Here is a 24,124-nt window from a genome sequence, read left to right on the forward strand (position 1 = left end):
CACAGAGAGACCCTGTCTTAAAAAGACAAAAAAAAGTAAGATATAAAAATTGTAACAGTATACTGTAATAACAGCTATTTAAAATATATGAGTTGTTTATTTCTGGAATTTTCCATTTAATATTTTTAGATTGTGGTTGCCTTTAAGTTACCCAAACTGCCAAAATCAAAACCCATGGATGGGGGGTACTGTATCTTTATAAACATAAAGTTCTATTTATGTATTCCAAGAAAGAAAGAATGAGAATAAAGGAAGAGTTTACATTTGATAATTATACTTGCCAGCATCTTCCTGCTAATCATATTGTTCTCATTTTGTCAGGCACAGGTTAAACTTTAGCTGGGAATACAGCCCAGTGGCACCGCACCTGCCTGGCAAGTGTGAGGTTGTGAGTTTGATTCCCAATACCAAAAAGATAAAAATAAACTTTAGTGCACCCTCCACCTCTCTACCTTAACTACAGTGTGGTTTTGCCTGGTGAGTTCTCCCAATAGCTGATTCTCAAGAATGAACTGTCATACTTCCTTCTCCCCTTTAAACGACATAGTCATACATGGCTGCATAACAGCGTACCACAAACCTAGCAACAAAGAACAGCACCCATGTGTTAGCTCATAAGTATGTGGCCAGAAGCATGCGCACTTGGCCGGGGTTTTGACTTAGGGTCTCCTAGGGATAAAGTTTAGGTGTTCACTGGGAGCTATCTTCTGGACATTCTAGGGGTGAATCTGCTTTTAAGCCTTTTAAGACTGTTGACAGGATTCAGTTCCAATGGGGACTGAGGTCCCCATTTCCTTGCTGGCTATTAGTGTGCGTGTGTGCGGGGTAGGGAGGATATAACTATTAGCTTCTAAAAGCTTCTCTGTGGTCCTTGTGTAAGGCCCACTACACCCTCAAAGCCAGTGGTGGACGTTCATGCCCCTCACACTTTGAATGCATCTGGCCCGCTCTTCTTCTACTTTCTGGAGAAAATTATCTACTTGTTTTTTTTTTTTTTTTTTTTGTGGTGGTGGTACTGGAGATGAACGTAGGGCCTCCCACTGCTCACAAGATTTCTTTCTTCTAGGCCTCTCACGTTGGATGGGCAATCACATCTGCTTTCAAGGTGAAGTTATGTTGATCCTTTTAGTGGTATCTTTCAGGGTAAAAATGCCTGGGGTGGTGATTGCTTTCACAGATTGCAAAATGGCTATAATCATCCAGCTCCCTCAGCACTGAGACTGTAGTGCTTCCTATAAAAATTGGGATCAAAGCATGGTGGGTGGTACACACCTGTAATCCCAGAACTTTAGGGAGATGAGGCAGAGGGGTCACCAGGTTCAAGTACACCCTGGGCAATTCAGAGAATTTGTGAGATCCTGTCTTAAAGTAAAACATTTTAAATAGTCTGGGAAACAGCTCTGTGAGGAAGTACTGGGTTGAATTCCTAGAAACACATACACACATACTCACATGTGCGCACACACACACACATGCATACACACACAGAAGGAGGTGGAATCCATAGCCCCTCTCCTGATGCGCAGCTGATCTTGTGACTTGCTTTAACCAACAGAAGGCAAAACAAGTGACACTGAGTCTGCTCTGAGCACTGGTGACCAGAAACTGCACACTTTTGCCTTACCCTGTGAACTGTGCTGAGCCACTGTGTGAACAAGGCCATACAATCAAATCCAGACGCTATGATAGAACATAGCGGAGGTGAGCGGAACCATGGATTCACAAGAAACATGAAGACACTAAATTTGCGTAGCTTTGCTATACTGTCATAGTTCCATTTCTCTCTAGGAGCAGGTTAAAAGGGTGAATTCCACTGTTTTGTTGTTGTTGTTGTTGTTTTGTTCTTCGTTTTTCTTCCAATACCAGGAATCGAACTCACGACCTTGCACTTGCCAGGCAGGCGCTTTGCCACTGAGCTAAATCCCCAGCCCTTAATTCCACTATTTTTATCTTTTTGTTTTGTTTTGTTTTTTTCTGGTACCGGGAATTGAACTCATGACCTTGCGCTTGCCAGGCAGGTGCTGTGCTGCTGAGCTAAATCCCCAGCCCCTTCCACTGTTTTTAATAGCAACATTAAACATGAGACAATTCTCATAGGAACTTTGAGATGATAACATAATCCATTTGTTCCGCTGATTTGTAAATTATCTTTCTGTGATAGGTACACACTGATTTTGTATAATTAACTTAAAAACTATAGTTAGAAACCACAACATTTTATTTTCGTCTTTTCTCTAAGAAGGGGAAAACCCACATTAAGTGTATGATGAATGTCAGAGGCCAAAAAGAAGGAGCTGAATTGAGGGTCCTTGGGACCCTCTAACCTTTCAAAATAGTGATACCTCACATAGCATTAACCAAATATTGAGGGGCTTGCCTGAGACAGGGATAAAAATTTATTCTTGTATTTAATTTCTTGTATAAGTAATGTTGATAAGGTACTTTATTACCTAGGGAGTATTTGCTACAGTTTAGGTCTTAAATATCCCCCAAAGGTCCATGTGTTAAATAAAGGCTCCATCCCCAGGGTGACACTGGTGGGAGGTGGTGGAACTTCTAAGGGGTGAGGCCTAGTGGGAGACCCTTACGTGGCTGGGAGTGTGGCTTTGAAGGGTGTTGTGGGATCCCCCACCCCTTCCTCACACATCTTGGCCATGAGGTGACCTCTTTGGTTCTACCAACAGCTTTTGTCACGAAGTGTGGCCTCCTCAGAGGCCCAAAATAATATGGATTGAAAAGCAATAGGCCCAATCCTGTACTTTTCCCTTTATAAGTTATCTCAGATATTTCATTTTAGTGACACAAAGCTGACTAACACAGCATTTAAACCATATAAGTTTAAGATGTGGATATTATTCCCACCTACCCCTCCATATACCATTTTACACATACGAAAACCAAAGCTCAGAGAGCCTTTCGGTCTCCTCAGTGTAAACACAATGGGTAGGACACGAGCCTACTTCTACCCAACACAAAACCCCATGCTTTTCTCATGCATGAATAAATGATCAGTGTCTTGGAAGATGGCAGTAGGTTTCATTTAATGCCTTCATAATACTGATCACTTCTTGCACAACATCTACCTTAAATTTGGAAAACATCGAGTGGAGAAATCATTAGTTTATAACAATGAGCCATTTAACTTATCAAACAAAAATCACCTCTGAAGTCTTTCCCGTGTGCTCAGCTTCCATGTATTTGTAATGTACTGACCTCTTTGCTGGCGTATTTACCTTTCACCTCACTGTGTTTTGGTATAAGTACTTTGAACATTCAGAAAAGTTGAAATTTAAAGCAAATACCCATGCACTCACGGCCTGGCTTCCACAAATAAGTTTCCCATACTCACACAATCATGCAGCAGTCCATCTAGCATCCCCATCACCCACAACACAGGTTAGTAGCCCAAGACACATGACTGTTGAGAAGGCTGCACTGTGAGCTAAGGTTTGTGAGTTCACCTTGGCACCAGCACCTGTAGACAAAACCACCCGTGATCAGAAAAGGCAATTTCAAAGGAAGGATGTCAATGAAAGTACCAAGTGCAGTTTCAAAATGACTTAGTCTGAATGGAGGCTTCGCCCATCTGCTCGTAGAAAGGGCTGCAAGAATACAACTCCTGCCTGCTGGGCCAGAGATTGTTCCTTTACTGAAGCTCTAATTCTGAGTCATATTTTAGGCCTTTTTTCTTTTTTTTTTTTTTTATACCTGGGAATTCCCTCTCAATAGTGTTATAAACAAAGATGAAAGGCAAAGAAGGGAATCCTGAACTTACAGGATGTAGAATGGTAGAAGACAGGAGAAAAGTGAAATCCACTGAGAACACACAACTAAAAGGCACATGTGTAGTGATGGAGAGGACAGAGTTACTCCAGAAGAGTGGTCCAGCGAGATGTTAGGAGGAAGGGTAGTCAGCGTGTGCTACACAAGCCTGGAAGTAGGGCCCTATTGTTTTAAAACTATAGTAGAGTCGGCAGAGTCCTGCGACTCACTGTATGGCCCAAGCACATGCTACTTTGTGCCTCATTCTACTCACATAATGGAGAACCAGTGGCCAGAGTTATAAGTGGATGCAAGGCTTGTGGCTCAGAAAGCCCCCAAAATTGCGCACAGAGTGGGCGAGTGTCCTTCCACTTGATTGTGGCTGCTGAGGGTTCTCCATAAGAGAATCAGGATAAGCAGATGTTTTGGAAAATGTTAACATCTCTGGGTGGGCACTTAGAAGAAAGCAATTGGAAGACAGAGCAAACTAGGAAGGGACTTAGCCAACTGCCTCACAAGGTTGTCAGCAAAGAAGTTTATGCCACCAAAATCTACTTTTGGTGTAATGCCTTACTTGTGGACGTCACTGTGGACAAGATTCCTTAAAACTTGGCCTGAAAAATGAAGACCTCTAATAATATTTTGTAGGAAAGAATTTTAAAATGAAGCCCAGGACAAAAACAGTCATGTCATCCTAATTGCTATGGGGATAATAACTACAGCAAGAGGTGAGTGGGACCTTGGAGTGGGAGGAGCTGCAGAGCCAGAGTCGCTGGGAGGGCAGACCACTTGGTGGGACTGGCCCATCAGAACCCACATAATCTTCTAGCTCTCCATAAGACCTCAATATTGCTGCTGCTGAAACAAACCCTTTTTGTTTGCTGCATACTTCCCTTTATGTCTTTACCAAAAGTCCCTCTCAGCTAAGGCCACTTGAAACAATACTGGTCTTAGCAATCGTAAGTAGCTCAAGTGGCTGGAAATGGAGAGATTCTGCTGTCCTGGAAGGTGTATGTGTGTGAGAGGTGTATGTGTGAGAGGCGGAGAGGAAGAAGCTATAGAGTTTACAGGCACACCTCCATGTTCTTCCTTTTGGTAATGATTAGGATTGCAGATAAGTAGTATAAGAGACAATTTCATTTTGTAGTTGATTAAATTGGGCTACATTTATAGTCAGTGGTAATAAGACCAAAGGAATTACCTGGGTTTGACTCTTGGACAAACTCACTTTTGTTCTTTTTATCTATCAACAAGTGTTCACTCTCTTTTCTCTTTTTTCTTCTTCCACCCTGTCCCTTCCCTTCATCTACTTTCCCAACTGAACAGTCTTCCTTTGATTCCAGCTAAACTGCTGATGATAGAACTTGGCAACGTGGTATTTAGAAGGAATTTTCAGAAAACTAGGACCCACTGGGTGGGTGTTTCCTATGCAGTGCTGCAGTATCCCATGCTTTTCTTTTGTAATATGCATAGAGCCTTGAAGTTACAGATTTCTGCCCACTGTATAAGCTTCATGAGAACAGAGAGGTGGTCTTGTTCACTGTTACATTCCTAAAATCTAACATAGAGTACTCACCTCTGGGATATGTGTCTCCCATTATCTGTTCAACCAGCATTTATGAAAGGTTGTATTCACTCAAGGCACTGTGCCTAAGGAAGATGTTAGTAACACAGTGGTTCTCAAAAGCATGAATTCTGAGACTTCATTAGACATATAAACTATCATCCAGGCATGGTAGCCCCTGCATGTAATCCCAACTCTCAGAAGGTTGAGGCAGAAATATCTCCACAAGTTTGAGGTCAGCCTGGACTACATAGTGAGTTCAAGGCTAGTCTGAACTACATAGTGAGACCCTGTTTCAAAAACAAAACCAAGAAAACAAAAAAAGAAAAAGAAAGAAGAGAAAAAAAATAAACTATCAGACCCCTGCCCAGATTTATAGAATTGAAACTGGGGGTAGGATTCAGAAACGTGTGTGTTCACAGCCTTCCAGGTGATGTGATGCATGCTGAAGTTTGAGAATGACTGTGGTCATGATTACCCTGTGTGTTAGTCAGCTTTCTCACATTGTGACAAAATACCTGAGATAATCAACTTAGTGAAGAAAAAAAAAGTTGATTTTGATTCATGATTTTGGAAGTTTCAGTCCAGGGTAATTTGGCTTTGTTGCTTTGGGCCTATGGTGGCACTGGACATGAGACAGAAAAGGTCTGTTTCTCACATGGCAGCTAGGAAGCAAACAGAAGGAGGAAGGGCCCTGGTCCCAGTGTCCCTCTCCAGGGCATACCCCAGTGACCCTACTGCCTCCCACTTGGCAAGGGACCAAGCAAATAACATGGGCTTCTAAGGACATGTTGGTCAGGATGGAGTGTAAACAAAATCGGCTTTGGGGTCCACCCTGGGGGACTATTAGAACACATTTCTGGGTGCATCGGTTCCATCATGGATGCATGGCCTTGGGGTCCATGTCTGGTTCCTGGCCTCTTCCTCTCTAGCCCTGTTCCCCTGCTCTGCTTCCCAGCAGGCCTACCCTCAGCAGCTCTGCTCCTCTACATCCTTGTGCCGCATTTCTGCCTTAGAGTCAGTGGCGCATAGACTGAAGCCATGTGCAAATTAAAACTCTACTCCTTTTACTAGCGGGTGGTAGGTACTGGGTCCCAGTCATACAAAAGCAAATGCAAGGGGACATTCTAGAATGATATATTCTACAAACTATAAGACTCTAATTGTTGTTTTTTTTTGGGGGGGTACTGGGTATCAAACTGAGAACCTCACACTTATCAGGCAGGCACTGTGCTGCTGAGCTATATCCCCACCCTTGGTTGTTGGTTATAATTGCCACATTCTTTTATTAGGCTGGGAGGAGTCCATAATACCCAGCATGTCGGTGTTGCCAAATTATTTTAGCAGCCTACCGGGCCTATTTTATGTGTGTGATGCTGGAGATTGAACCCAGGGCCTTATGCATGCCTTCATGCACTCACTGAGCTCTGTTCATGTAGCCTGCTTAAACACTAATCAATCACCAGGGGAGACTTCCTAAAAATTCTGATGCTGGGCTCCCCCTAAAGAGATTCTCTTTTGGTTGGTCCTCAGTGTGAACTGGGTATTAATTTTCTTTTAATGTTCTTCAGGTGATTCTAATACATAGTTGTCTTGGTTACTTTTCTCTCGTTGCTGAGACAAAATACCCAATGCCCAAAATGAAGGAAGGAAAGGTTTATTTAGCTTACAGTTTGTGGAGGTTTCAGTCCATACTTGGCTGGCTCTGAGGCAGAAGGTAGCAAAGCAACAAGAGCAAAGGGGGGAATGGCAGCCGAACAGCAAAGCAGCCAGAGCGAAAGGGAGGAATGGCGGCAAGCAGCTTCTTTCCCTCCCTTACACTGTAAACAGGCTACCCCCACCTAAGGGGCGTGTAGCTCTCACATAATCTCCGTGCCCTTCTCTTCCACAGGCTCAGGATGTATACAAAGTAAGCACCCTGGCTTCCTGCTGAGTCACTTAGCCAAACCTCTAGACTCCCCAAGTTGACACAATGTATCAACCATAACAATAGTCAAGATTGTGAACCACTGAAATAGTTGGAAAACTACACAATTAATGAGGAATTAAAACAAAACCCACTGATAAAATAAAGAAAAAAATCAAAAGAAGTCAGTGCTTTAGGTTGTCACGTGATTTGTAAATTAAATCCATCAAATATTGTCAATTTCATAGGATTATCATGCCAAATGTTCTCAACTCCCAAATAGAAGCAGTTATGGTGGGTAGCCCACAGAAAGGCCCAGGAAATGGAAAAATCATAAATTTATTTAGTCTGTTTAACTGAAGCAGAATCTATGTTCTTCACACTAATACTACTATTGTGGTTTTTGATTCTTTTTCTTCTAGGGTTGGGATCATAAACTTTTCCTATAAAGTGCTAGATAATAAATGTTTTAGGCTTTGCAACCCACATGGTCTGCCTTGCAAGGACCTACTTTTGCCATTGATGCAGGAATCCAGCCACAGAGAATTCGGAAATGAAAGAGTGTGGCCGTGTTCCAATGAAATGTAGTTACCAAAACAGGCAGGGGGCCAGATTTGGTCAGGGGCTGTAATTATCCCACCCCTGGTCTAGAGTACTGATTCTCCGTGAGAGTGTTAGAAAGCAGGCATAAGTTGTTTTAGACTTCCACATGACAAAATCAGCTTCCTAGTTAACTTGTGGTACAAATTACAGAGGGCTTCTATATGTCGGGTAGCTTTTAAGTGACATAACAGAATATTGTTGGGTTCCTTGGACTCCATTTATGCAGCACTTGTGAGGTTTGAGACAGAGCTGGGCGGAGACCCAAACTGAGGCAACTCCTCCTCTGTCATTAAAAAAGCGAATATGAAATAGGCCTCTTAGTCCTTTTGGTGGTATACAAGCAAGTTTGTTTGTAATTACATCTTGTTTAGATGTAAGTATGTATATGAGAAATACACACTTGTTTTGAAATTCTGCTTTGTATTGGAGTGGTCAATAAGTATTTATTGAATAAATGAATTAGTTAGACCTAATCTGAACAAATGAACTACTAGGTGTCTGTCCACGATGAGATATTTGGGGTCATTAAAGAACAGGTGGATAGATAGATTTACATTCTTTAGTAAAGTGACAAATGAAAACAAATCCTGACTCTGTACTTAACGTCTGCCCCTAAACACAGGCTAAGGATGGTTGGTTAACTTCTAAATTCATTTCAGGGCTGTTTTCCAGCAGGAAAACCTCACAGTTCTCTCCTAAGTATTTCAATATCTGTGGGCTATACTGAAGCATTCTTTGAATTCTGCTTTGATCTGAGGACCTCTGTGTGCTTTGTAACTATATACAGGATTAAATATTTCCTCCATTTAAGTAGAAATCCCAAAGCACAGAGGTGTAAAGTGGCTTGAGCAAGGGTTTTTGGCAAGTTGATTAGAGGCTGGTTTAGAACCAAGGACTTCTGAATGAAAATATTTTTTTGTTTTGTTTCCATGCTGAACTTCTTGAGATATATATATTCCCTTTTTAAAATTTATGTATGTATGTATGTATGTATTTATTTATTTATTGTCTTTTTGAGACAGGGTCTCACTATGCAGTTCAACCTGAACTTGAGCTCATTTTGTAGCCCAGGCTGGCCTCAAACTCGCAGCGATCCTCCTGCCTCAGCCTCCCGAGTGCTGGGATTACAGGCCTGTGCCACCACACCCGGCTATGTTATATATTCCTTTTTGATACAGAATATATGTATGATAGAATATTACAAAAAGTTTCAATATATTTGAATAAAATTATACCTCCGCACATATTGTAAAAATCAAAAGTAGATCAATCTGAAGACCAACATTAGTTTCATTACCAACAAATGTAACTTAATGATTTTTTGGATTGAAGAAAATCTTCTTAGAGTCAGGGTTTTCTAGTCGAATATAGACCAATGGGCATCTCAGTTAAAAATTATAGGCTCCACAGGAATTGAAAGATATTAAAGGATGTTTAGACAGAAAACAGGGTTGGATGCAGTTAAGTCTTTTTTCCTGTGGCACTGTTCTTTCAGTGTGGTTCTTTCACCCAATGGGTTTGAAAAGCTCCCTCAAAGAGAATATGGGGATCTCAACCCAGCTCATCCACAGGGTGGGTTTACTTTACTGACTTCCATCAAAGAATAAGTAGTTTTCAAGACAAGTCAGTGATAGGCAAAAAGAGGTTCATTAGGCAAAAAAAATTAAAAGAATAAAGACCTCCAAGAGAAGAGGAGGCACATCATAATCTGCAGCTGGGAACATTTCTGGAGCCTTGGGGCTCCAAGATGGGTGATCTAGATGTGTATTCCACCCGTCTGTCAGGTTACCCATGTGGGCTAGGTTAGACCCCAAACCATTTACAAGTGTTTGAAGTTGAGATCTGCTGCCTACAGATAATAATGCTACTTCCTTAAGGATGGAGGTCTGTGGGGAGGAGCACAATTTACAGGTGAAAAGAACTGCCCCAGAACCCCTTTGACAGGCTAATAATTGTGTCTGTAAGACCCTCAGGGATTTTAGTTTTTCTTTTTCAGTGAATTTCCTCTAAGGGAAAAAGGCTTGAGTAACTTTTGTGTGCTGAAATGGCAGTTTTTCTTTAAAAGTACAATGTAAAATTCCAATTTTCCTTGTCTCCTTCCTATTTATCTCTGTTACTTTTTATTCTACCTCAGTCCCCTCAGGCCATCCGTGTTAGACTTATCTGGAAGTCTGTCAAACATTCCCAAATCTACATCTAATTTATGCATTCCAATCCCTGAAGGTGAGGTAAAAAAAAAATCCCTCTCTCTCTCTCTCTGAGACAGGGCCTTTCTTTGCATTCCACACTGGCCTTGAACTCTCGTGCTTCTGAGAACCACAGGTTCTAAGAATGTACCCAGGGGAGATGTGGCTCAGTGGCAGAGCTCTTTGCTTGCATGCACAAGGCCCTGAGTGTGATCCCCAGGACAGAAAGGAAGGAAGGAAGGAAGGGAGGAAGAGAAGAAAGAATTGGAATTTTTAAAAAATGTATTCAGCATTAAAGAGTGAAATAAAATATAAAATGAATCCAAAACTACCTTCCAGAACAAATATTGGCAGGATGCCTGAATGGGCAAATATATCGAAGAATTAAAATATAATCAAGGATTATTCTATGTAAAAATGTCAGGAGACAGTAGAAGATCTGATTTTTGAAAATGACAGGGAAGGTTTTAAATAAATTACTTGTTGCAAATGTTCTGCTCTTAAAGGAGAAGTGTTTTAAGCAAGCAAGTCTTCCCAAACTAATGACTTTATGAACTATAAAGTGTGAAGACAGCTTTTCATGAGCTTCAGATCAAAAGATTTTTTTTCAGTAAGACTTTCTAGGATTCAAGGACGTTCTTTCAAAATTAAGAAGCGATAGGAAATGTACTATGTAAAAACCAATTATCTAGATCTGAAATACAGACACGGCAATTATCTGTCCCTGCTAACCTGAGGTTTCATTTTTAGACTATCTATGAATAAAGGATTTAAACAGGATTATTTCTACAGATCAAACATCAATTAATTATTTTATTTCCCTGCCTAAAAGTGTTCAGTGACTCCTCGTATCTCTAAGGACAAAGTTCAAACTCAGCGTACCTGGCTCCCCAGCGCCAGACTCCCCCTTCTCCAGGTTTGGCTTTAGCTTCTGTACACTGCTCAGACATTGCCTTGATTCTCACTGATTTTCTAGCACACAGGGAGCACTTAACACATACTGTGTTGTTAGTAAAAGTGTAATTACTGACAGTGGAGAAAAACGAACACACGTAAGCTATGGCTGGGCTTTCAAGCCAAAAGTTTATGGAACAGCCTCACTGTTCCCACATACACGAGGATAAGAAGGATTCTTTATACGTTAAGAATGATTAGGAACATTTGGAGAAGATATCATTAAAATTTGAAGTTATTTTTAACACACAATCCAGTCTTCATTTTTCCAGTGTCAGATGCCATGGTTTTTCTGTGACCCTAAGTCATTCTGGGGACTTATCTAATCAGCAGGCACTGCAATATTTTATGGAGACTCAAGAAGGCATTTACTATCTTATGGAATTTTCACAACATCCAAGCACCATGAGATGTACTTTTATCTCCAATATAAGTAAAATGAAGTTAGGGAGGTGAAATAAAACTCCTATAGAAGGACCTGGTAAAGGAAGGGCAAAGTCTGAATTGAAACCAAGATGGGTTGGACTCCAAAACTGATTTTCTTTTGATGCAGCAATGCAGTGACCCCCTACTGGAAGGCTCTGATGATCCCTTCCAGTTCTAACACTAATTTCTAAAGAAAGAAGGACATTCTTCTTTGGACATCTCTTGTACCTATCAGTCCCAGCTAGAGGCTAGGGGACAAATCAGTCTTCTCAGTGTGTCTCCTGTTCTCTGAACGGACACATGGAGATGCCAGGCCAGCTTTACAAATAGCAACTCAAAGGACGTTTCATTTCATTTGGGATTAGTAAGCTATTTCCATTTATTGTACTTCCTGAATTCCTCTTGTAGAGAACAGCGTCACTAAAGGACAGATCAGGCTCTTCTGCCATGTGAAATATAGCAAACAGAGGCCACCTATGAAACAAACAGGAAGTAGGGCCTCACCAGACACTGACTGTCAGTACCTTGGCTGGGGACATTTCAGCATCCAAAACTAATGAACAAAGTACTTCAGCAAGGAACTAGAAGCCACTGACTGCTGCCCTCCTGAAGCCACTGTGCAGCAGAACAATGTTCATCTTGCATGTGGTTATGAATATACAGGTGAGCGTCTGTGGAGGGTCTTCCTTTTATTTTTTGTTTTCCAGAGATGGAACCCAGCATTATATGTATACCAAGCTCCGGCTCCACCACTGAGCTACGCCCTAGCCCTCTCATGGAGTATTTATCTATTTATTTATTTATTTATTGGTACCGGGAATCAAACTCATGACCTCAGGCTTGCCAGGCACGTGCTTATCCCGCTAAGCTATATCCTTGGCCTCACTCATGGAATTTTTAAACAAGTTCTTTGGGCCCACACTTAGCCATCTCTAATACCGTATTCAACACACTGAATTGACCTAGAAGTAAATTATCTAAATTGTTCATGGTTCTTGGCATATGACCTTAGCTTATGTTATCTTTTTTTTTTTTTTTGTACCGGGAATCAAACTCACGACCTTGCACTTGCCAGGCAGGTGCTGTGCTGCTGAGCTAAATCCCCAGCCCCAGCTTATGTTATCTTTAATCACTTTAATATTCTACATGTTTTTATACACATGAAAAATGATCAGGACGGTTGTCTTTTAGAGGTTCTTGCGAAATGAGTCTTGGCATGTTTGGGAGTAAAATATAAATATACACCCCTGCTCATTAGGCTTTTAGACTGTAGGTATTGGTTTATATACTTTTTTTTTGTTACCAGGAATCGAACTCAGGACATTGCACTTGCCAGGCAGGTGCTGTCACTGAGCTATATCCCCAGCCCTGGTTTTTATACTTATATTGGTTTATATACTTATAAAAAAATGAATATATCCTTTTATTTGTAAATGTTACATACTATTCAATTCACTCTTGTCATTAATTTAATGATTATAATGTGATCCTTAATTTTTTTTTTTTTTTTTTGTTTTTCTCCGGTACCGGGAACCGAACTCACGACCTTGCACTTGCCAGGCAGGCGCTTTTTGCCGCTGAGCTAAATCCCCAGCCCTGTGATCCTTAATTTCAACTCTGTAATTGGCAATGCACATTACCAGCCAGATGAACATATGACACTTGACTGCATGTACTTAACTGTGGAAAGCACAGGTAATACAAATATTTGAATAGTGCTTTACTTAACAAAAGTTTCATTGTAGGGAAGAACTCATTTCCTAGAAAAAAGGATCCAAAAGCTTAGTGACTTGTCCAAATTCAAACTGCTAGTAAGGGGCAGAGTCAGCACTTAGCCCTCAAATGTCATCTTAACTATCAGAAAGACAATCAAACAATGCAGAACAACCTTAAAGACTGGTAATTAGGTGTAACAAATACTGGTTCTGTGAACCCAACTACATCATGCGTATGAAAACTCAAAGTCAGAGCCGGGACAGAGTGACTAGAATAAATTAAAAGGAATTTACGTTCAGGGATATTATTGCACAGCAAAAAGAAGATGGAGTTAAGACACACAGCCAGTGGGGATTTGTCTGTGAAAAGGGAAGCTGGGTTGTGTGTAGGATGCTGGGAATGCCCTAGAAGTCTGACCTTCTGGCTTACATCCATCCATGTGTCCCCTTGTCCTCTGACTTTTGGTTGATTCTGACAATTAAAACTCCTGGGTTTAGGTGGGAAGCAAAGTTCAGAGCAGCCCTTGGTTCCCTCTGTGAGGTCTCTTCGGGTGGCAGTGGCCCTGCCAAAGGTTACTGTACCTTGTGAGGGCTCCTGATTTCTACGACTCTCCCTTTCCAGGTGGCAATACCCACTAGTACCCATGTGCACGCCTCCCCTGGTCTCCTTACACCCTGCCCAAAGCCTGGATATCAGTACTTTTGTAAATAAACGGTCCAGCTCAAAAACTGCTGGACCCCTGGATGGATGCAGCTTTGAAGTCTTCCCAATTGTTACCACGGTTATTTTGTGAACTGTTATCTTGGTTTGCTTGTTCTTTCTTCATTGTAATGATTTAGGATTCTTCACTGAAGTTCAGACGGTATACAAATTTTTAAGAAAGGAAAATTCTTTGAGTTCACTCCATTTTCTTAAAAATACAACTATCAGCCACACTCGCAAGCAAGAGAGAAGTCCAAAGTAAGTAAAATAAGGGCACAGCTTTATTTTGCTACAAGGCAGTAAGTACACTGTCGTCAAAGTTTCAGTGCCGGCCATCTTGCACTGAATGTTCTTAAGGCAGAAACTCCCTATTGACCTCAGTCTTTGTCTTCTCCCCGAGGCAAACACAGGACTTGACTCTCTCTTCAGCTGCAAACACCAGACCCGTGAGGCAGTTCTGATATCATAGACTTCGAAACCCTGGGGATGCTGATCAAACTCAGAACCCCCGAATTAAAGAACAAGTCAGGCTGAACTCGAACAAAACATAGGACATCAACAACACAGATCTCCCAAAAAAGAAGTGCAATGCATGCTTTATAAACCACAACAACAAAAAGGAACCAAAAAACAAAACACAGAACAAAAAATGCAAAATCTCCCAAACAACTTTTCCAATGTATTACAAAAGGAAAAAAAAATGTGTATTTTTAAAAAATAAAAAAGTCTGAGATACTAGTGCATAGTCAATTACCTAACACCAAGTTTCTTGTCTTTCCATTCAAGCTCTACTGCCCCTCTGATACTAGCAGCATGTCTACAGGCTAAGACTGTAGCAGCAAAACACAGTTTTTATTTGGCATTTACAAAATTAAATTACTGAATAAAAATATAATTTTTTTATAAAACTATTTCATACAGTAATAATTTTTGAAGCAAGCTAACAAAAAACTCATAAAATGGTTTAGTACAACAAATGTACCTCCAATGTTATCAACCATACATGAGCATTTACAATCTCCATTAATTGTTCTGTGGTGTTTAGTCAACATTTATAGTAATGCTTTTACTGATTCTTTAAAAATATGCACATACGTTTAGTGATTGAGGAAAGTAGAATACTGGAGTACCTTTTTTGTGTAAAATTTTAAAAAACTCAACACAGCAAAAAATACTGATCTATTGGCCCCTCTAAAATACAGATAAATCATTTTATATATTTTTTTTAAAAATCTGCTTCAAGATATTAACTGGTTACAAAATTCATTACCTAATAATTTAGGTAAGACTGCTATTTATTTTTTAAAAATTCTTTTTAGTTGAGCGAAATCCAATAAGATTTCATCCAACTAAACGCACTTGGTACTGTGCTCAACTGTTGTACCACAACAAAAATAGGTGCTTCTCCCAATCATGGAAAGCTTCATGTCGAGGAATGATCTATCCCAAGTCAACTTGAAGTGTTCTCAAAACCATAATGCTTTTTGGAAACGTCTCACATGACCAGAGTCCGGGCTGAGAATGCATTCACGTATTTATGAGTCTGAGCGGACGCCGTCATCTGGTCCTCTGTCTTCCCACAGGATACCGGTTCCCAGGCACCACTACAAGGCTAAGGGGGAGAGGTGAGAACAGGTCAAAGCAGGAAGCACAGACTGGACTCTGAAAGGTACCTCAGTCCCAGTAAGACCAGCGTATGACATTTTGATTGTTGACGACGACGAGGGGCCCATGCCAGGAAGCCTTTGTAAGACAGCCTCTCGACTCCTTGATACTCAGAAACCCAGTGTTAAGTGATATGAATGATCAGAAACTTTATTAGCAAGAGGGAAAACCCACTCCAAGGCTTCACAAGATGCAGCCACACCGTCACACTGGCGCCCCTTCTGTCCCTGCTGAGCACGAATAAGCGTAATTCTCCTGATCCCCAAGATGAACTGTGGGCGAGCGCTGAGCAAATTGGCGCGTGCTTGAGCCAACAAGCTCACACAGGCAGTGGGAGTGACTGACATCTAAAAGTTTATATTTTTCATAATTAATTTTTAAAAATCTGTTCCTCAGTATAGCTCATCATTATTATTTTTGTAGTACTGGGGATCAAAACCAGGGCCTCGGACACATGCTAGGCAAGTGCTCTATCACCAAGCCGCACCCCGCCCCAATCTAGTCTAATTTTTAAAGCTATACTGGAAGATATAAGACGGATGTAATGTTCAAGGGATGGTGTCTAGATCCTAGGAACCCTTTATTCCTTCACACACATGATCTCTTTTAAATAGTAACAGAGCTATCAACCATCGCAAGGTAGGTTCATCCTGTCTTTAGTCAGGGTGGAGGATGGAGCGGCGCAGAGAGTGGTAACTTGCCGGAGCTGCTCTGCAGATCTCTGGCCTGTCTGCTGCAGTCCTGCTGCCGCTGGGGCTCCATGCTGCCTCTGACTGAAACATGCACCACCTACGCTGCGCTTCATTCCCAAAAGGATTTAATATGATTACAAAATAAATACAGCAGGGTTTCAAAAGTGCAGAGAGCAAGATTGTGGGGAAAATAAACGTGAGAAAAATAAATAACATGAAGTTGGGGGAAGATTTGTACATAAATCACATCATGAAGCACGGTGCCCAGACAGATGTCAACTACCGGCTTGACCCCGAGCTCTCTAGCAGTCACTGCAGACAGGGAAACAAACCCAAGCAGCCGCTGGTGCCTGTAAGGTCAATATGGAACCGGTGGTTTAGGAAAGGCACCATTCCTGGTACTGATCCTAAGAAGAATCACTTCCCATGGGACAAAAGAAGAAAGGTCATTGCTCCCCAGAGCCTAAAGTACTTTGAGAGACAAACACACAGGTGTCTCACAGCAGGTGGCCTAATAATTGACAGTGTGTGGGGCCCCAAGTGCCGCCTGCACGTGAGCAGGGGATGGGACACAGAGAAATTGCCAGGGCACTGCCATAGGAAGAGGGCAAGAACGGGCAGGGCTACACAGGCAGGTGGAAAAGCAGGGGTGCGATCCAGGTGGCAAGGTAGCAGGAAAGAGAAAGGAAGCTGCAATCTGTACGTTGCTGATGCAATGACAGAGAAAAGAAATACAGTGGTCAGGGAGCTGAGGATTTACGGCACAGCGCCTGCCTGGCAAGCGCGAGGTCGTGAGTTCGATTCCTGGTACTTGAAAAAAAAATTAAAAAAAACAAACAAAGAAAAATCAAAAAAAGAAATACAGTGGTCAAATGACAACATCTAACAAGCCCCTCACGCGTGTTGTCCATCTTCTCAGAATTCCACAGGTCTCATCTCACCCACTCTCACATAACACACCTGTAGTCCAGGCACACCTGTGGCATTGCATCTATTCTACAGAGCAGGTCATGTAAAAGGAAGAGAGTTTGAGCAACATACTCAAGGTCACCAAGCTTAGAAATGAAGAAGCAAGAATCCAAACTCAGGTGGGATACATATCCCACATCCCTTATGGGGAATTCAGAGGCTCAGCCACCAGAGCCTTGGAATCCAGGAAGAAGCACTGAGCACTGGAGGTCGGGAAATCTGAACGAACGCACCGTACTGGTCTAGTAGTCAGGTTTCCTTGCTCGGCAGCTGGAACAAAGTTCCAGTGCCATCAAGTTTATAGTGTCGTGTTCTAAGTTTTGTATAAAATCACCAGGGTAGTTACAGCATCCTTTGAAATAGTTCTGAATAAATGCTCTTTCCCTAGACTTAAGCATGTGGATTAAATATTTCTTTGGTATATATCTGTCCGCCCAAAATCCCTATTTTAGTTTTATGGATTGCTTACATGCAGTAAAATTTTCCAGTGCAGAACTGAAATACTTTATTGACACATGACTTTAAAGTTAAAATGTAATGTTATCTTTTTAACTACTCAGATAGTGTGTGTAGTCCCTGTAGCACAATATGACATACAATAACTACTATTTTGGGAGTGATTCCATATGCTGTGCTGCCTACCATTAAGCACTATGCAGTGCTTCGAAGCAATGATCAGATACACAAAGAACATAGATTTTAAACAGAAAGTAACAGTGAAGCAGAATGAATGTCTTTTTTTTTGTTTTTGTCTTTTTGAGACAGGGTCTTGCTACGCAGTTCAGGCTGACCTTGAGCTCACTTTGTAGCTCAGGGTGGCCTTGAACTCGCAACGATCCTCCTGCCTCAGCCTCCTGAGTGCTGGGATTACAGGTGTGCACCACCACGCCCAGCTCAGAATGAATGTCTTAACACACTAGTATTTTGCATGATTTAACATTTACATAGAAATGCACACAAAAAAGAAATAATATAACACTGAAACAAATGGAGTGGGAAGAGAAGGAAAGTAAGAATGGAAGGAGAAGGGAGATGTAAGCAAGAAAGGATTGTCTCTGTTTTACTGTGCTTAAGGGTTTTCTACTGAGCTGGCCTTCAATTAATTTCAAATAAAATTTCTAAACATGTACATTATGTGGCTTAAGATACATGAGAAATGATGTTTGCTTTTACTATGCTTCCTGGAAGAGTCAAGTTCTGATCCTTTCTCATCTAAGTTTTAGGCTGATGCACAATTTCCCAGATCCATTCAGGAGAATCTAATGCTGAGTATTATCAATTTAATATAGCTTCAACTTGAAATATAATTGTGATTTTGATAGATCTTCACATGGCTTATTACTTGGTTGTGTTGGGCTCTTCCTCTGGGACCAGATATTTAAAATGAGATCAATGTAAAGATATCATGTATTTCAAATTTGTATTTGCAGAGAACTTTTCCAATAACTGGCTTCTCCTAAGGTCAGAGAGAATTTGAGAAGATACAAATCAAAATGACTAAAATATCCAAATTCCTTAGCACATAAGCACTGAGGATCAGAGCCTCGAGGGGGAAGATGACTTGGACACTCCATTCCCCCAGAGCTGACAAAAAGCAGGACGCAGTTGGCACTGTGTGCAAAGACTACTGTGTACAAAAATAAAAAGGCCTGTAAGCCAGAAGCCAGGCAGCTCCCTCTGCACCGGGAGAGCACAATCAAGCACACCCCACAAAAGCAAGCATGACAAACCGGTCAGAACAGACATGTAGTGATGGCGTTAATATAAGGCAAGACCAGAAAGAAGATTGAGCATTTAGGTTAGAAAAGCACTAGTTCCTTTCTGTCTACTTATCCTGGAGCCCCCAGGCCCTATGCCAACTTTTCAAGCAGACCGAACAGTTCTGACAAAGGAGGATTAAATGTCTTGGTGCTGGCAGAATATTTTTAATATTGTTGTATCTATCTCTGCACCTCCTCCTCCTCCCTTCTCCCTAAACTGTATTTCCTTTTCCACTAAGGAACTGATAAGCATTATAGATTTCTGCACATGAATTCTGGTTTAGTTCCTAGCCCTTGGTGCCATTGCACACATGTCACTATAGCCTAATTCGTTTCAACATTAATAATCCTACCCACACATCCTCCTTCTGCTGCTGGGGAGTCACCTTGCTTCTCCTGTGTGTGCCTTTCACTGCCCCTGGGCACAAGTGAACTATAAACAGTCTGTCAGAGCTTTAACTGGGATATCCTGTTAGCACCTTGAATAAATACCCAGATCTTTTGTAGAAAGCAGAACAAATGAAATGAGACAAGGCCATGTCCACAGGTGGTTTTCTGTCAGAATTAGATTATTTTCATATAGAATCTGAATTTCTTCATCGTACTGAATGACAACTATTAGTAGTGTATGCATAAAGCAACAGCAGACATTATTTACTGATGTCAAAAGATGGGGCGATTCTATGTTTTACAATTTTAAGACTTAAGAAATCTGTAAAATTCTAAAAACATTTGTAAAAATCAAAGCAACTGGTGGGATGCAATACTGTTTTTATTTTGATTTGGTTTATTATATGTAAGAAGCAGGCATGAATGGTGTCCAGAAGAGTAGAAGAAAGAATTCTAGTTAATTCATCTGAAGAGAATACTTATTCTAAATGAAAATTCTAAAAGTCAGAATTCCTTCCCAGAGGACACCTTTTTAAAATGTCTCAGTTATAGGAAAGAATGGACAACTCTTTCGTCGTATCCTAAGTCAGGGATGCACGTGAGTGGAAATGTTGCTATGGTATGGCTAATGGATACCAAAATTTCCTCACTAGTAGAGACTTCCTTGCATCAACCATAGATTAATTAAATACCTCCAACTTCAGGGTTCCTAAATTTTCACAGGAAAGAACCTTAAATCTTTGAGGATTAAAGGTCCAGATGGTGACTGGAAGCTGTCCCATTCAGCAATGCGGGCACTTCCCAAGCCTAAATGAACCACTGTTATTGTAGGTGGACCTTTGCCAAACAAGAGTTTGCCCCTGATGTCTCTGGAGGTCTTTTTATCCTACATGTTTATAGACTTCCCAAAAGTTTGTATCATATAGCCTAGGGTATCACATGTTTTTGGAAAAACAGCTCTCATTTTGGTTACATATTAGTCCCAGACCATTATGATTAAGACAAGTGCCAAACTGCCCCAACCCTAAAGCAATTCTATCTTTGCTGGCCTCCTCTAGCAAGATTCTATCTCAGAGTGTTTATTCTAAATTACTAGGCAAACAAATGAAAAATCCATGTATTGTAATGTCTGGGGCAGGGCACCCTGACTCTGAGCTCAACAGAGCTTCCCCCTTCACGGAGCCTGTCTCAGTTCAACTCGAAAGCTACACGCAGAAAACCTGCTGAATTAAAGCATCTGTTGAAAGCAGGTCACTGCAGTACTCCTGACAGCTACATGAATTTTTGCCAGGGTAAGTGGAAAAAAGTGACCAGAAGAGAGAGCCAAGTAAGTGTGGGACACGCAGAGTAGCAGGTCGATAACATGCTCGAATAAGACATGCTCAGAAATTTCTCTAGCACATGTACACTGTTTCCATGCTGACACAGGCAGCAGAAACAAGGTGAAAACCGGTAAACCAGCAGTTTCATCTTCATAATACCAAGAGGTCTGACTACCTTTATTTCAAGGAATTAGATGAATCAGCTATCTCTTCTGGTGACCCACTGACATTGTTCTACAAAAGTAGAAAAAGGGATAGTATACTAGAGGAACTTGTACACCACAATGAAAAGAAGGCCTGGCCATTGATGAGGTTTCCGCATTTGCCTGTTTAAGAACAGAGACTATGACTCGTCTCTGCCTAATAATAAACACCACTGGTGCACCGTGGCCGGTGTGCCGCCATCTTGAAAACGATGTGCTCCTCTGATCTTCATAGCAACTGTGAGATGAGTGGAGGATATGCCATGGTCTCAAGCAATGTAATTCACTTAGTGAATTAAAGTCATGCAATTAGGAAATGGCACAGTCCAGACCAGAATGCAGGTTCTGTTGCCCACATGGAGTTTATTACACTTCTCAGCAACGCCTATCATAAACAAATCAAATAAAGATAGGAGCCATCCAAAACACACAGAACCAAAAAGCCCAGGGAGAAAGTGAATTTTGATTACTAGTAATAATATTTTAAAATTCTTTGATGTTGTGTGAATGTGTTTAAGTAACAATGACTTGAGAAATTCACTTAAACTCGCTGTTTTAAAAAAGTAAGACCATGACAAGTTAAGTCAGGAAATTAAAATTTAAAGCTGTCATTCTGTGGTTACAAGAAAGAGGAAAGTGAGTGAGTAGAAAGCATATAAACACATCTTTTGTATTTGAGTTTTAAATAGGAATAAAAGGAAATTATAATTCAAGAGAAAACAACAGAAGTTCAAAAGACTTATAAGTACAGTTTTGGATTTACCAAAAAAAATGTCTACCTTAAGAAATGTGTATAGTAGAATGTATTTATTTCAACATGAAAAGCATATATACAGGCAGTATTTTCTCTTTTTTTTGTTATTGTTGTTTTTGGTTTTTTTTCTCCGGGACCAGGAATCGAACTTACGACCTTGCGCTTGCCAGGCAGGTGCTGTGCTGCAGAGCTAAATCCCCAGCCCCCAGTATTTCCTCTTTGCCGAGGAGAGCTCTGTATGTCTGGCTAGGTCAGTGGTAGAGAACCGAGGGCACACATTTTTGTTTTTCTTTTTAGACAAAAGATGTTAATGAAGAGTTGTCTTCTCTAAACTAAAACCTCAGGATTCCGGTTTAAGTGCAGTGTTGGCACTTTGTGATAAGTAAGTGGGTTTTGGGTTGCAGTTTGGCACTTGGTCTCTAAAAGGTTTGCCCCATTGGCCTAGGTCCTCTCTCCGGGTAATTTCTGAATGGCAGGGCCCCAGGGGTGTTCCACAGTGAATCTGCCTCTCCCGCTCCAAACTACAAACTTTCTTCTAAGCTGAGTATTTTCACTACTTCCTCCTTTGTGACCATTTTATAGGCTTTTAGATTCCATCTTCTATCCCAGAAATCTGGGGAAAAGGGTGAGTACTAACAATGACATAATGTGAAAATCTCACATATTCTGAGCCCCATGAAAGACAAATATAAAAAATATCTCAGAATATCTTTTTTATAAGAACACTTTGATTTTGATTTTTACAGCACTGGGGTCTGAACCTAGGGCCTTAGGCATAGATGGCAAATGCTCCACCACTGAGCTACGCCCCCAGCCCACTATGTTTACTTTAACAGTAAAACTAAAGCAGAGAGAAAGAGAGAGGGAGAGAGAGAGAGAGACACACACAGAGAGAGAGAGAGAGAGAGAGAGAGAGAGAGAGAAAAACTCAACTGTTATCATTATGTAAATTATTTGGGAAAAAGATTAAATATAATTTAACAAGCAAATAGAACATGATTGTGCATAATGGCTAATAAAAGCCTCTGTTTATTTAAATTTAATCATTTAGGGACTGGGGATTTAGCTCAGCGGCACAGCGCCTGCCTGGCAAGCGCAAGGTCGTGAGTTCGATTTCCAGTACTGGAAAAAAACCAAAACAAACAAACAAACAAAAAAATTTAATCATTTATAGGTTATATATTGAGATATGTGCAAAGTTCTGAGTTATTACAATTCACCACGTCTCAGTGACCACCCACATAACAGTGGGGATACCTAACACCCTGATTTTGGTTTCTACAGACCAGTTCGCACTGAAATGCAACCTTAGGGAAATGGCTGATTCAAAGAACAGTAAGGAAAATGGCTGCTATATTTAAAAAAAATTTTTTTTTTCTGGCTGCTAGATTAAAGCCACTTAAATAAAAAGAAACACTTTGTTCCTTAGAGGCACAAGCCATGTTACAAGTGCTCAAGAGCCATATACAAGTAAAGGCTACCAAACTGGACTGCAGTAAGTTGCACAGTAGTGGTCTAGAGACTGGAAGAGATTTAAGAGACTTAAAAACCAAATACAGCATGGTGCAGTGGCACACGCACAGCTGTAATCCTAGCACTGTAAGATCCAGGCCAACCTGGGCTCCATAGTACGTTCAAGGCTTACAGTGCTGGGATCAGTGAGGCCCGGTCTTACAAAAACACCACAGAAAAACGCCAAAGGCAATATGTGAAACTGTTTCAATCTTGATAAAATAACAGGATCCTTCTATGGATTAATGAGAAAATTTAAATATGTCCGAGGAATTAGAATATTAAGGAATTGTTATTAATAATGTATGATAATGGTGTAGGGTTACAGATGAAACTGAAAATGTCTGTTTTTAGAGATAATCCAGAAGTACAAAAGTTATATTGTCTGGAACTCATTTTAATATGCTTTATAAAAATAAATGAAGTAAATCTGGCAAAATGTTAATGAGCTCAGAACAGTTTATTTTCTTTTTTTCTTTTGATGTTTTGGGTAGCAATTTGTTTTTGTTTTTGTTTTTTTTTTTTTGCTGGGAATTGAACTCAGGACCTTGCACTCGCCGGGCAGGTGCTTGTGCCACTGAGCCCTATCCCTGGCCCCTTCTTTTGATTTTTTTTGTTGTTGCTTTTTTGGTTTTTTTTGAGATGGGGTCTCCCTGTGTAATTCAGGCTGGGCTTGAACTCACAAGGTAGCCCAGGCTGGCCTCAAACTTGCATTAATCCTCCTGCCTAGGCCTCCTAAGTGCTGGGATTATAGGTGTGCGCCACCATACCCAGCCACAGTCTACTTTCTGTTCTTCTATTTAGGTTTGAAATTCATTATAATGAAATATAAAACTCAGATTCTTTTTTTCTGTTTAAAACAAAAAACAAAAGAAACAGGGTCTCTGCTATATTGCCCAGCCTGGCCTCAAGCTCATGGGACCAAGCAATCCTCCTGCCTCAGAGACACCCCGCCCCACAATCCTCCTGCCCACACCCTATAGCTGGGACTAGGAGTGTACTACCATGCCCAGCTGTAGTTTCTTCATTTGTAATTTA

The 24,124-nt window shown here is 41.0% G+C and overlaps 1 protein-coding gene across 4 annotated transcripts in view; it reads right to left on the reverse strand.

Moving 5' to 3' along the window:
• Positions 1-14,078: 14,078 nt before the first annotated feature.
• Positions 14,079-24,124, reverse strand: part of Myb (v-myb avian myeloblastosis viral oncogene homolog) — a 36,670-nt gene continuing 26,624 nt past the window's right edge. For all 4 annotated transcript variants that reach the window (XM_005390488.2, XM_005390490.2, XM_005390493.2 and 1 more), the window contains one exon: positions 14,079-15,431. In XM_005390488.2, coding sequence (XP_005390545.1) covers positions 15,315-15,431 — 117 coding nt within the window. In that variant the 3' untranslated portion in view covers positions 14,079-15,314. The remainder of the gene's footprint in view (positions 15,432-24,124) is intronic.

The sequence above is a fragment of the Chinchilla lanigera genome, unplaced genomic scaffold, assembly GCF_000276665.1.
Source record: "Chinchilla lanigera isolate Chin_1 unplaced genomic scaffold, ChiLan1.0 scaffold00038, whole genome shotgun sequence".
NCBI lineage: Eukaryota > Metazoa > Chordata > Mammalia > Rodentia > Chinchillidae > Chinchilla > Chinchilla lanigera.